The 14,346-nt window shown below is 52.5% G+C and overlaps 1 protein-coding gene across 1 annotated transcript in view; it reads right to left on the reverse strand.

Moving 5' to 3' along the window:
- LOC108258407 (transmembrane protein 255B) overlaps positions 1–14,346 on the reverse strand; it is an 83,442-nt gene that overhangs the window by 49,761 nt on the left and 19,335 nt on the right. The window contains exon 8 of the mRNA XM_053676023.1: positions 13,807–13,956. Coding sequence (XP_053531998.1) covers positions 13,807–13,956 — 150 coding nt within the window. The remainder of the gene's footprint in view (positions 1–13,806; positions 13,957–14,346) is intronic.

Consider the following 14,346-nt stretch of genomic DNA (forward strand, 5'->3'; position numbering starts at 1 on the left):
GGAGAGAGAGAGAGAGATGAGGGTGTGATGGAGAGAGAGAGAGAGAGATGAGGGTGTGATGGAGAGAGAGAGAGATGAGGGTGTGATGGAGAGAGATGAGGGTGTGATGGGGAGAGAGAGAGATGAGGGTGTGATTGGGAGAGAGAGAGAGATGAGGGTGTGATTGGGAGAGAGAGAGAGATGAGGGTGTGATGGGAGAGAGAGAGAGAGAGATGAGGGTGTGATGGAGAGAGAGAGAGATGAGGGTGTGATGGGGAGAGAGAGATGAGGGTGTGATGCGGAGAGAGAGATGAGGGTGTGTTCGAGAGAGATGAGGGTGTGATGGAGAGAGATGAGGGTGTGATTGAGAGAGATGAGAGTGTGATGGGGAGAGTGAGAGATGAGGGTGTGATGGAGAGAGAGAGAGTGATGGGGAGAGAGAGATGAGGGTGTGATGGGGAGAGAGAGAGATGAGGGTGTGATAGAGAGAGAGAGATGAGAGTGTGATGGGGAGAGAGAGAGATGAGGGTGTGATGAGAGAGAGATGAGGGTGTGATGGAGAGAGAGAGAGATGAGGGGGTGATAGAGAGAGAGATGAGGGTGTGATGGGGAGAGAGAGAGATGAGGGTGTGATGAGAGAGAGAGATGAGGGTGTGATGGGGAGAGATGAAGGTGTGATGGGGAGAGAGAGAGTGATGGGGAGAGAGAGAGATGAGGGTATGATGGAGAGAGAGAGATGAGGGTGTGATGGGGGATAGAGAGAGAGATGAGGGTGTGATGGGGGATAGAGAGAGAGATGAGGGTGTGATGGGGAGAGACAGATGAGGGTGTGATGGAGGAGAGATGAGGGTGTGATGGGGAGAGAGAGAGAGATGAGGGTGTGATGGGGGAGAGATGAGGGTGTGATGGGGGAGAGAGAGAGATGAGGGTGTGATGGAGAGAGAGAGAGATGAGGGTGTGATGGAGAGAGAGAGAGAGAGATGAGGGTGTGATGGAGAGAGAGAGAGAGAGATGAGGGTGTGATGGAGAGAGAGAGAGAGATGAGGGTGTGATAGAGAGAGAGATGAGGGTGTGATGGGGAGAGAGAGAGAGAGATGAGGGTGTGATGGGGAGAGAGAGATGAGGGTGTGATGGGGAGAGAGAGATGAGGGTGTGATGGGGAGAGAGAGATGAGGGTGTGATGGGGAGAGAGAGATGAGGGTGTGATGGAGAGAGAGAGAGAGAGATGAGGGTGTGATGCGGAGAGAGAGATGAGGGTGTGATGCGGAGAGAGAGATGGGGGTGTGATGGGGGAGAGAGAGAGATGAGGGTGTGATCGAGAGAGCTGAGGGTGTGATGGGGGAGAGAGAGAGATGAGGGTGTGATGGGGAGAGAGAGAGAGTGATGGGGAGAGAGAGAGATGAGGGTGTGATGGGAGAGAGATGAGGGTGTGATGGGGGAGAGAGAGAGATGAGTGTGATGGAGAGAGAGAGATGAGGGTGTGATGGAGAAAGAGAGATGAGGGTGTGATGGGGAGAGAGAGAGAGTGATGGGGAGAGAGATGAGGGTGTGATGGGGAGAGAGAGATGAGGGTGTGATGGGGAGAGAGAGATGAGGGTGTGATGGGGGAGAGGTGAGGGTGTGATGGGGAGAGAGAAATGAGGGTGTGATGGAGAGAGAGAGAGAGATGAGGGTGTGATGGGGGAGAGAGAGAGATGAGTGTGATGGAGAGAGAGAGATGAGGGTGTGATGGAGAAAGAGAGAGATGAGGGTGTGATGGGGAGAGAGAGATGAGGGTGTGATGGGGAGAGAGAGAGAGATGAGGGTGTGATGGAGAGAGAGAGATGAGGGTGTGATGGGGGAGAGATGAGGGTGTGATGGGGAGAGAGAGAGATGAGGGTGTGATGGGGAGAGAGAGAGATGAGGGTGTGATGGGGAGAGAGAGAGAGTGATGGGGAGAGAGAGATGAGGGTGTGATGGAGAGAGAGAGAGAGATGAGGGTGTGATGGGAGAGAGAGAGAGATGAGGGTGTGATGGGGAGAGAGAGAGAGTGATGGGGAGAGAGAGATGAGGGTGTGATGGAGAGAGACAGAGAGTGATGGGGAGAGAGAGATGAGGGTGTCATGGGGAGAGAGAGAGATGAGGGTGTGATGGGGAGAGAGAGATGAGGGTGTGATGGGGGAGAGGTGAGGGTGTGATGGGGAGAGAGAAATGAGGGTGTGATGGAGAGAGAGAGAGAGATGAGGGTGTGATGGGAGAGAGATGAGGGTGTGATGGGGGAGAGAGAGAGATGAGTGTGATGGAGAGAGAGAGATGAGTGTGTGATGGGGAGAGAGAGAGAGATGAGGGTGTGATGGAGAGAGAGAGATGAGGGTGTGATGGGGGAGAGATGAGGGTGTGATGGGGAGAGAGAGAGTGATGGGGAGAGAGAGAGAGATGAGGGTGTGATGGAGAGAGACAGAGAGTGATGGGGAAAGAGAGATGAGGGTGTGATGGGGAGAGAGAGAGATGAGGGTGTGATGGGGAGAGAGAGATGAGGGTGTGATGGGGAGAGAGAGATGAGGGTGTAATGGGGAGAGAGAAATGAGGGTGTGATGGAGAGAGAGAGAGAGATGAGGGTGTGATGGGAGAGAGAGAGAGTGATGGGGAGAGAGATGAGGGTGTGATGGGGAGAGAGAGAGATGAGGGTTTGATGGGGAGAGAGAGAGAGTGATGGGGAGAGAGAGATGAGGGTGTCATGGGGAGAGAGAGAGAGATGAGGGTGTGATGGGGAGGGAGAGATGAGGGTGTGATGGGGAGAGAGAAATGAGGGTGTGATGGAGAGAGAGAGAGAGATGAGGGTGTGATGGGAGAGAGATGAGGGTGATGGAGAGAGAGAGATGAGGGTGTGATGGGGAAAGAGAGAGATGAGGGTGTGATGGAGAGAGATGAGAGTGTGATGGGGAGAGTAAGAGATGCGGGTGTGATGGAGAGAGAGAGAGTGATGGGGAGAGAGAGATGAGGGTGTGATGGGGAGAGAGAGAGATGAGGGTGTGATGGGGAGAGAGAGAGAGATGAGGGTGTGATGGAGAGAGAGAGATGAGGGTGTGATGGGTTGAGAGAGAGATGAGGGTGTCATGGGGAGAGACAGATGAGGGTGTGATGGGGGAGAGAGAGAGAGATGAGGGTGTGATGGAGAGAGAGAGATGAGGGTGTGATGGGGAGAGAGAAATGAGGGTGTGATGGAGAGAGAGAGAGAGATGAGGGTGTGATGGGAGAGAGAGATGAGGGTGTGATGGGGAGAGAGAGAGAGATGAGGGTGTGATGGAGAGCGATGAGGGTGTGATGAGGGAGAGATGAGGGTGTGATGGGGAGAGAGAGAGATGAGGGTGTGATAGAGAGAGAGATGAGGGTGTGATGGAGAGAGAGAGATGAGGGTGTGATGGGGAGAGAGAGATGAGGGTGTGATGGGGAGAGAGAGATGAGGGTGTGATGAGAGAGAGAGATGAGGGTGTGATGAGAGAGAGAGATGAGGGTGTGATGGGGAGAGATGAGGGTGTGATAGAGAGAGAGATGAGGGTATGATGGAGAGAGAGAGATGAGAGTGTGATGGGGAGAGAGAGAGATGAGGGTGTGATGGGCAGAGAGAGAGATGAGGGTGTGATGGAGAGAGAGAGAGATGAGGGTGTGATAGAGAGAGAGATGAGGGTGTGATGGAGAGAGAGAGAGATGAGGGTGTGATGGGGGAGAGATGAGGGTGTGATGGGGGAGAGAGAAATGAGGGTGTGATGGAGAGAGAGAGAGAGATGAGGGTGTGATGGAGAGAGAGAGAGAGATGAGGGTGTGATGGGGAGAGAGAGAGAGATGAGGGTGTGATGGGAGAGAGAGAGAGATGAGGGTGTGATGGGAGAGAGAGATGAGGGTGTGATGGGGAGAGAGAGATGAGGGTGTGATGGGGGAGAGAGAGATGAGGGTGTGATGGAGAGAGAGAGAGATGAGGGTGTGATGGAGAGAGAGAGAGATGAGGGTGTGATGGAGAGAGAGAGAGAGAGATGAGGGTGTGATGCGGAGAGAGAGATGAGGGTGTGATGGGGAGAGAGAGAGATGAGGGTGTGATGGGGAGAGAGAGATGAGGGTGTGATGGGGAGAGAGAGAGATGAGGGTGTGATGGGGAGAGAGAGATGAGGGTGTGATGGGGAGAGAGAGAGAGATGAGGGTGTGATGAGGGAGAGAGAGAGATGAGGTTGTGATGGAGAGAGAGAGAGAGAAATGAGGGTCTGATGGAGAGAGAGATGAGGGTGTGATGGGGAGAGAGAGAGAGATGAGGGTGTGATAGAGAGATGATGGTGTGATGGAGAGAGAGAGATGAGGGTGTGATGGAGAGAGATGAGGGTGTGATGGAGAGAGATGAGGGTGTGATAAGGGAGAGATGAGGGTGTGATGGAGAGAGAGAGATGAGGGTGTGATGGGGAGAGAGATGAGGGTGTGATGGGGAGAGAGATGAGGGTGTGATGGAGAGAGATGAGGGTGTGATGGGGAGAGAGAGAGTGATGGGGAGAGAGAGAGATGAGGGTGTGATGGAGAGAGAGAGATGAGGGTGTGATGGGGAGAGAGAGAGATGAGGGTGTGATGGGGAGAGATGAGAGTGTGATGGGGAGAGAGAGATGAGGGTGTGATGGGGAGAGAGAGAGTGATGGGGAGAGAGAGAGATGAGGGTGTGATGGAGAGAGAGAGATGAGGGTGTGATGGGGAGAGAGAGAGATGAGGGTGTGATGGAGAGAGAGAGAGATGAGGGTGTGATGGAGAGAGAGAGAGAGATGAGGGTGTGATGGGGAGAGAGAGAGATGAGGTTGTGATGGAGAGAGAGAGAGAAATGAGGGTCTGATGGAGAGAGAGATGAGGGTGTGATGGGGAGAGAGAGTGATGGGGAGAGAGAGAGATGAGGGTGTGATGGAGAGAGAGAGATGAGGGTGTGATGGAGAGAGATGAGAGTGTGATGGTAAGAGAGAGATGAGGGTGTGATGGAGAGAGAAAGAGAAATGAGGGTGTGATGGAGAGAGAGATGAGGGTGTGAGGGGAGAGAGAGTGATGGGAAGAGAGAGATGAGGGTGTGATGGAGAGAGATGAGAGTGTGATGGTAAGAGAGATGAGGGTGTGATGGGGAGAGAGAGATGAGGGTGTGATGGGGAGAGAGAGTGATGGGAGAGAGAGAGATGAGGGTGTGATGGGGAGAGAGAGATGAGCATTGTATGGGGGAGAGATGAGGGTGTGATGGGGAGGGATGAGGGTGTGATGAGCGTGTGATGGGGAGATAGAGAGATGAGGGTGTGATGGAGAGAGAGATGAGCGTGTGATGGGGAGGGATGAGGGTGTGATGGAGAGAGAGATGAGGGTGTGATGGGGAGAGAGAGTGATGGGGAGAGAGAGAGATGAGGGTGTGATGGGGAGAGAGAGAGAGATGAGGGTGTGATGGGGGAGAGACAGAGAGATGAGAGTGTGATGGAGAGAGAGTGATGGGGAGAGAGAGAGATGAGGGTGTGATGGAGAGAGAGAGAGATGAGGGTGTGATGGGGGAGAGATGAGGGTGTGATGGAGAGAGAGATGAGCGTGTGATGAGAGTGTGATGGGGAGAGAGAGATGAGGGTGTGATGGGGAGAGATGAGGGTGTGATGGGGAGAGAGAGATGAGGGTGTGATGGGAGAGAGAGAGAGATGAGGGTGTGATGGAGAGAGATGAGAGTGTGATGGGGAGAGAGAGAGATGAGGGTGTGATGGAGAGAGAGAGATGAGGGTGTGATGGGGAGAGAGAGAGATGAGGTTGTGATGGAGCGAGAGAGAGAAATGAGGGTGTGATGGGGAGAGAGAGATGAGGGTGTGATGGGGAGAGAGAGATGAGGGTGTGATGGGGAGAGAGAGTGATGGGAGAGAGAGAGATGAGGGTGTGATAGAGAGATGATGGTGTGATGGAGAGAGAGAGATGAGGGTGTGATGGGGACAGAGAGATGAGGGTGTGATGGGGAGAGATAGTGATGGGAGAGAGAGAGATCAGGGTGTGATGGAGAGAGAGAGATGAGGGTGTGATGGGGAGAGAGAGATGAGGGTGTGATGGGGAGAGAGAGATGAGGGTGTGATGGGGAGAGAGAGATGAGGGTGTGATGGGGAGAGAGAGATGAGGGTGTGATGGGGAGAGAGAGATGAGGGTGTGATGGGGAGAGAGAGTGATGGGAGAGAGAGAGATGAGGGTGTGATGGAGAGAGAGAGATGAGGGTGTGATGGAGAGAGAGATGAGGGTGTGATGGAGAGAGAGAGTGATGGGAGAGAGAGAGATCAGGGTGTGATGGAGAGAGAGATGAGGGTGTGATGGAGAGAGAGTGTGATGGAGAGAGATGAGAGTGTGATGGAGAGAGATGAGAGTGTGATGGGGAGAGAGAGAGATGAGGGTGTGATGGGGAGAGAGAGATGAGGGTGTGAAGGGGAGAGAGAGAGATGAGGGTGTGATGGGGAGAGATGAGGGTGTGATGGGAGAGAGAGATGAGGGTGTGATGGGGAGAGTGAGAGATGAGGGTGTGATGGAGAGAGAGAGAGATGAGGGTGTGATGGAGAGAGAGAGAGAGATGAGGGTGTGATGAGAGAGAGAGATGAGGCTGTGATGGAGAGAGATGAGAGTGTGATGGGGAGAGAGAGAGATGAGGGTGTGATGGAGAGAGAGAGATGAGGGTGTGATGGGGAGAGAGAGAGATGAGGGTGTGATGGGGAGAGAGAGATGAGGGTGTGATGGGGAGAGAGAGATGAGGGTGTGATGGGGAGAGAGAGATGAGGGTGTGATGGGGAGAGAGAGTGATGGGAGAGAGAGAGATGAGGGTGTGATAGAGAGATGATGGTGTGATGGAGAGAGAGAGAGATGAGGGTGTGATGGAGAGAGAGAGAGATGAGGGTGTGATGGAGAGAGAGAGAGAGATGAGGGTGTGATGAGAGAGAGAGATGAGGGTGTGATGAGAGAGAGAGATGAGGCTGTGATGAGGAGAGATGAGGGTGTGATGGGGAGAGAGAGAGATGAGGGTGTGATGGGGGAGAGAGAGAGAGATGAGAGTGTGATGGGGAGAGATGAGGGTGTGATGGGGAGAGAGAGAGTGATGGGGAGAGAGAGAGATGAGGGTGTGATGGGGAGAGAGAGAGATGAGGGTGTGATGAGGAGAGATGAGGGTGTGATGGGGAGAGAGAGAGTGATGGGGAGAGAGAGAGATGAGGGTGTGATGGGGAGAGAGAGATGAGCGTGTGATGGGGAGGGATGAGGGTGTGATGGAGAGAGAGATGAGCGTGTGATGAGAGAGAGATGAGGGTGTGATGGAGATAGATGAGTGTGATGGGGAAAGATGAGAGTGTGATGGGGAGAGAGAGAGATGAGGGTGTGATGGGGAGAGAGAGAGATGAGGGTGTGATGGGAGAGAGAGAGATGAGGGTGTGATGGGAGAGAGAGAGATGAGGGTGTGATGGGAGAGAGAGAGATGAGGGTGTGATGGGAGAGAGAGAGATGAGGGTGTGATGGAGAGAGAGAGATGAGGGTGTGATGGAGAGAGATGAGAGTGTGATGGGGAGAGAGAGAGATGAGGTTGTGATGGAGAGAGAGATGAGGGTGTGATGCGGAGAGAGAGAGATGAGGTTGTGATGGAGAGAGAGATGAGGGTGTGATGCGGAGAGAGAGATGAGGGTGTGATCGAGAAAGATGAGGGTGTGATGGAGAGAGATGAGAGTGTGATGGGGAGAGTGAGAGATGAGGGTGTGATGGAGAGAGATGAGAGTGTGATGGGGAGAGTGAGAGATGAGGGTGTGATGGAGAGAGAGAGTGTGATGGGGAGAGTGAGAGATGAGGGTGTGATGGAGAGAGAGAGTGTGATGGGGAGAGTGAGAGATGAGGGTGTGATGGAGAGAGAGAGATGAGGGTGTGATGGAGAGAGAGAGAGATGAGGGTGTGATGGAGAGAGAGAGAGATGAGGGTGTGATGGAGAGAGAGAGAGATGAGGGTGTGATGGAGAGAGAGAGATGAGGGTGTGATGGGGAGAGATGAGGGTGTGATGGAGAGAGATGAGGGTGTGATGGGGAGAGATGAGAGTGTGATGGGGAGAGAGAGAGATGAGGGTGTGCTGGAGAGAGAGAGAGAGATGAGGGTGTGCTGGAGAGAGAGAGAGAGATGAGGGTGTGCTGGAGAGAGAGAGAGAGATGAGGGTGTGATGGAGAGAGAGAGAGATGAGGGTGTGATGGGGAGAGATGAGGGTGTGATGGGGAGAGAGAGAGATGAGGGTGTGATGGAGAGAGAGAGAGAGATGAGGGTGTGATAAGGGAGAGATGAGGGTGTGATGGGGAGAGAGAGAGATGAGGGTGTGATGGGGAGAGATGAGGGTGTGATGGGGAGAGAGAGAGTGATGGGGAGAGAGAGAGTGATGGGGAGAGATGAGAGTGTGATGGGGAGAGAGAGAGATGAGAGTGTGCTGGAGAGAGAGAGAGAGATGAGGGTGTGATGGAGAGAGAGAGAGAGAGATGAGGGTGTGATGGAGAGAGAGAGAGATGAGGGTGTGATGGAGAGAGATGAGGGTGTGATGGGGAGAGAGAGAGATGAGGGTGTGATTGGGAGAGAGAGAGAGATGAGGGTGTGATTGGGAGAGAGAGAGAGATGAGGGTGTGATGGGAGAGAGAGAGAGAGATGAGGGTGTGATGGAGAGAGAGAGAGATGAGGGTGTGATGGGGAGAGAGAGATGAGGGTGTGATGCGGAGAGAGAGATGAGGGTGTGTTCGAGAGAGATGAGGGTGTGATGGAGAGAGATGAGGGTGTGATTGAGAGAGATGAGAGTGTGATGGGGAGAGTGAGAGATGAGGGTGTGATGGAGAGAGAGAGAGTGATGGGGAGAGAGAGATGAGGGTGTGATGGGGAGAGAGAGAGATGAGGGTGTGATGGAGAGAGAGAGATGAGAGTGTGATGGGGAGAGAGAGAGATGAGGGTGTGATGAGAGAGAGATGAGGGTGTGATGGAGAGAGAGAGAGATGAGGGGGTGATAGAGAGAGAGATGAGGGTGTGATGGGGAGAGAGAGAGATGAGGGTGTGATGAGAGAGAGAGATGAGGGTGTGATGGGGAGAGATGAAGGTGTGATGGGGAGAGAGAGAGTGATGGGGAGAGAGAGAGATGAGGGTATGATGGAGAGAGAGAGATGAGGGTGTGATGGGGGATAGAGAGAGAGATGAGGGTGTGATGGGGGATAGAGAGAGAGATGAGGGTGTGATGGGGAGAGACAGATGAGGGTGTGATGGAGGAGAGATGAGGGTGTGATGGGGAGAGAGAGAGAGATGAGGGTGTGATGGAGAGAGAGAGAGAGAGAGATGAGGGTGTGATGGAGAGAGAGAGAGAGATGAGGGTGTGATAGAGAGAGAGATGAGGGTGTGATGGGGAGAGAGAGATGAGGGTGTGATGGGGAGAGAGAGATGAGGGTGTGATGGGGAGAGAGAGATGAGGGTGTGATGGGGAGAGAGAGATGAGGGTGTGATGGGGAGAGAGAGATGAGGGTGTGATGGGGAGAGAGAGATGAGGGTGTGATGGAGAGAGAGAGAGAGAGATGAGGGTGTGATGCGGAGAGAGAGATGAGGGTGTGATGCGGAGAGAGAGATGGGGGTGTGATGGGGGAGAGAGAGAGCTGAGGGTGTGATGGGGAGAGAGAGATGAGGGTGTGATCGAGAGAGCTGAGGGTGTGATGGGGGAGAGAGAGAGCTGAGGGTGTGATGGGGAGAGAGAGAGAGTGATGGGGAGAGAGAGATGAGGGTGTGATGGGGAGAGAGAGAGATGAGGGTGTGATGGGAGAGAGATGAGGGTGTGATGGGGGAGAGAGAGAGATGAGTGTGATGGAGAAAGAGAGATGAGGGTGTGATGGGGAGAGAGAGAGAGTGATGGGGAGAGAGATGAGGGTGTGATGGGGAGAGAGAGAGATGAGGGTGTGATGGAGAGAGAGAGAGAGATGAGGGTGTGATGGGGGAGAGAGAGAGATGAGTGTGATGGAGAGAGAGAGATGAGGGTGTGATGGAGAAAGAGAGAGATGAGGGTGTGATGGAGAGAGAGAGATGAGGGTGTGATGGGGGAGAGAGAGATGAGGGTGTGATGGGGAGAGAGAGAGATGAGGGTGTGATGGGGAGAGAGAGAGATGAGGGTGTGATGGGGAGAGAGAGAGAGTGATGGGGAGAGAGAGATGAGGGTGTGATGGGGAGAGAGAGAGATGAGGGTGTGATGGAGAGAGAGAGAGAGATGAGGGTGTGATGGGGGAGAGAGAGAGATGAGTGTGATGGAGAGAGAGAGATGAGGGTGTGATGGAGAAAGAGAGAGATGAGGGTGTGATGGGGAGAGAGAGATGAGGGTGTGATGGGGAGAGAGAGAGAGATGAGGGTGTGATGGAGAGAGAGAGATGAGGGTGTGATGGGGGAGAGAGAGATGAGGGTGTGATGGGGAGAGAGAGAGATGAGGGTGTGATGGGGAGAGAGAGAGATGAGGGTGTGATGGAGAGAGAGAGAGAGATGAGGGTGTGATGGGAGAGAGAGAGAGTGATGGGGAGAGAGAGATGAGGGTGTGATGGGGAGAGAGAGAGATGAGGGTGTGATGGGGAGAGAGAGATGAGGGTGTAATGGGGAGAGAGAAATGAGGGTGTGATGGAGAGAGAGAGAGAGATGAGGGTGTGATGGGAGAGAGAGAGAGTGATGGGGAGAGAGATGAGGGTGTGATGGGGAGAGAGAGAGAGTGATGGGGAGAGAGAGATGAGGGTGTCATGGGGAGAGAGAGAGAGATGAGGGTGTGATGGGGAGGGAGAGATGAGGGTGTGATGGGGAGAGAGAAATGAGGGTGTGATGGAGAGAGAGAGAGAGATGAGGGTGTGATGGGAGAGAGATGAGGGTGTGATGGGGGAGAGAGAGAGATGAGTGTGATGGAGAGAGAGAGATGAGGGTGTGATGGGGAAAGAGAGAGATGAGGGTGTGATGGAGAGAGATGAGAGTGTGATGGGGAGAGAGAGAGTGATGGGGAGAGAGAGATGAGGGTGTGATGGGGAGAGAGAGAGATGAGGGTGTGATGGGGAGAGAGAGAGAGATGAGGGTGTGATGGAGAGAGAGAGATGAGGGTGTGATGGGTTGAGAGAGAGATGAGGGTGTCATGGGGAGAGACAGATGAGGGTGTGATGGGGGAGAGAGAGAGAGATGAGGGTGTGATGGAGAGAGAGAGATGAGGGTGTGATGGAGAGAGAGAGAGAGATGAGGGTGTGATGAGGGAGAGATGAGGGTGTGATGGGGAGAGAGAGAGATGAGGGTGTGATAGAGAGAGAGATGAGGGTGTGATGGAGAGAGAGAGATGAGGGTGTGATGGGGAGAGAGAGATGAGGGTGTGATGAGAGAGAGAGATGAGGGTGTGATGGAGAGAGAGAGAGAGATGAGGGTGTGATGAGGGAGAGATGAGGGTGTGATGGGGAGAGAGAGAGAGATGAGGGTGTGATGAGGGAGAAATGAGGGTGTGATGGAGAGAGAGAGAGAGATGAGGGTGTGATGAGGGAGAGATGAGGGTGTGATGGGGAGAGAGAGAGATGAGGGTGTGATAGAGAGAGAGATGAGGGTGTGATGGAGAGAGAGAGATGAGGGTGTGATGGGGAGAGAGAGATGAGGGTGTGATGAGAGAGAGAGATGAGGGTGTGATGAGAGAGAGAGATGAGGGTGTGATGGGGAGAGAGAGATGAGGGTGTGATGAGAGAGAGAGATGAGGGTGTGATAGAGAGAGAGATGAGGGTATGATGGAGAGAGAGAGATGAGAGTGTGATGGGGAGAGAGAGAGATGAGGGTGTGATGGGCAGAGAGAGAGATGAGGGTGTGATGGAGAGAGAGAGAGATGAGGGTGTGATAGAGAGAGAGATGAGGGTGTGATGGAGAGAGAGAGAGATGAGGGTGTGATGGGGGAGAGATGAGGGTGTGATGGGGGAGAGAGAAATGAGGGTGTGATGGAGAGAGAGAGAGAGATGAGGGTGTGATGGAGAGAGAGAGAGAGATGAGGGTGTGATGGGGAGAGAGAGAGAGATGAGGGTGTGATGGGAGAGAGAGATGAGGGTGTGATGGGGAGAGAGAGATGAGGGTGTGATGGGGAGAGAGAGATGAGGGTGTGATGGGGGAGAGAGAGATGAGGGTGTGATGGAGAGAGAGAGAGATGAGGGTGTGATGGAGAGAGAGAGAGATGAGGGTGTGATGGAGAGAGAGAGAGAGAGATGAGGGTGTGATGCGGAGAGAGAGATGAGGGTGTGATGGGGAGAGAGAGAGATGAGGGTGTGATGGGGAGAGAGAGATGAGGGTGTGATGGGGAGAGAGAGAGATGAGGGTGTGATGGGGAGAGAGAAATGAGGGTGTGATGGAGAGAGAGAGAGAGATGAGGGTGTGATGGGAGAGAGATGAGGGTGTGATGGGGCAGAGAGAGATGAGTGTGATGGAGAGAGAGAGAGATGAGGGTGTGATGGGGAGAGAGAGAGAGATGAGGGTGTGATGGGGGAGAGACAGAGAGATGAGAGTGTGATGGAGAGAGAGAGAGATGAGGGTGTGATGGGGGAGAGATGAGGGTGTGATGGAGAGAGAGATGAGCGTGTGATGAGAGTGTGATGGGGAGAGAGAGATGAGGGTGTGATGGGGAGAGAGAGATGAGGGTGTGATGGGGAGAGAGAGATGAGGGTGTGATGGGAGAGAGAGAGAGATGAGGGTGTGATGGAGAGAGATGAGAGTGTGATGGGGAGAGAGAGAGATGAGGGTGTGATGGAGAGAGAGAGATGAGGGTGTGATGGGGAGAGAGAGAGATGAGGGTGTGATGGAGAGAGATGAGAGTGTGATGGGGAGAGAGAGAGATGAGGGTGTGATGGAGAGAGAGAGATGAGGGTGTGATGGGGAGAGAGAGAGATGAGGTTGTGATGGAGAGAGAGAGAGAAATGAGGGTGTGATGGGGAGAGAGAGATGAGGGTGTGATGGAGAGAGATGAGAGTGTGATGGAGAGAGAGAGAGAGATGAGGGTGTGATGGGGAGAGAGAGATGAGGGTGTGATGGGGAGAGAGAGATGAGGGTGTGATGGGGAGAGAGATTGATGGGAGAGAGAGAGATGAGGGTGTGATGGAGAGAGAGAGATGAGGGTGTGATGGGGACAGAGAGATGAGGGTGTGATGGGGAGAGATAGTGATGGGAGAGAGAGAGATCAGGGTGTGATGGAGAGAGAGAGATGAGGGTGTGATGGGGAGAGAGAGTGATGGGAGAGAGAGAGATGAGGGTGTGATGGAGAGAGAGAGATGAGGGTGTGATGGGGAGAGAGAGATGAGGGTGTGATGGGGAGAGATAGTGATGGGGAGAGAGAGAGATGAGGGTGTGATGGAGAGAGAGAGATGAGGGTGTGATGGAGAGAGAGAGATGAGGGTGTGATGGAGAGAGAGAGATGAGGGTGTGATGGAGAGAGAGTGTGATGGAGAGAGATGAGAGTGTGATGGAGAGAGATGAGAGTGTGATGGGGAGAGAGAGATAGATGAGGGTGTGATGGGGGAGAGAGAGAGATGAGGGTGTGATGGGGGAGAGAGAGAGAGAGATGAGGGTGTGATGGGGGAGAGAGAGAGATAGATGAGGGTGTGATGGGGGAGAGAGAGAGATAGATGAGGGTGTGATGGGGGAGAGAGAGAGATAGATGAGGGTGTGATGGGGAACTTCCTCATGAGTTCCAAACATGATTAACCCTCATCTCTCTGTCCCCATCTGCTTCATTAATAGGTTTGAAGGAGAAACACTTCAACACTTAGGTCTGTTGTGTTTTTTGAATGTGGCCCCAGCTGCACTCCTCATTACCTGCATGGGCACTGGATAATTGGGGTAAGCAGGCAGGGCTTGTCCAGATGGGCAGAATCCTGCATAAGTGACCACATGCTGTGTGGGATTATAGAGGATGTGTGGTGGAGGAGCTGGCCTGGGAGACATCTGGGACTGAACAGCTGGAACCTGTAATGTAGGATAAGAGAGGACTTGTGGAGTTGGCAGTATTTTTTTAAATCACCTATTGTGTAGTGCATTAAAAATTGAATACATCATTCTGATAGTCTGAATTACAACTCTAGTACAATTTATTAATAAAACGGAAAAGGTATAATATGTAATACCAAGAAATATATATTTCTAATACTGACTTCAAAGGAATTACGTTTTAATAATAAAAATGAATTGAAAAAAAATGTTTTATATATATATATATATATATATATATATATATATATATATATATATATATATATATATATATATATATATATTTTTTTTTTTAATGTCTGATCAAATATTGAAATTTTTAGGAATATTTCTACATTTTTATCCTCATAAAAAAATTCAAGGATC

The sequence above is a fragment of the Ictalurus punctatus genome, chromosome 26 (genome assembly GCF_001660625.3).
Source record: "Ictalurus punctatus breed USDA103 chromosome 26, Coco_2.0, whole genome shotgun sequence".
Classification (NCBI taxonomy): Eukaryota; Metazoa; Chordata; class Actinopteri; order Siluriformes; family Ictaluridae; genus Ictalurus; species Ictalurus punctatus.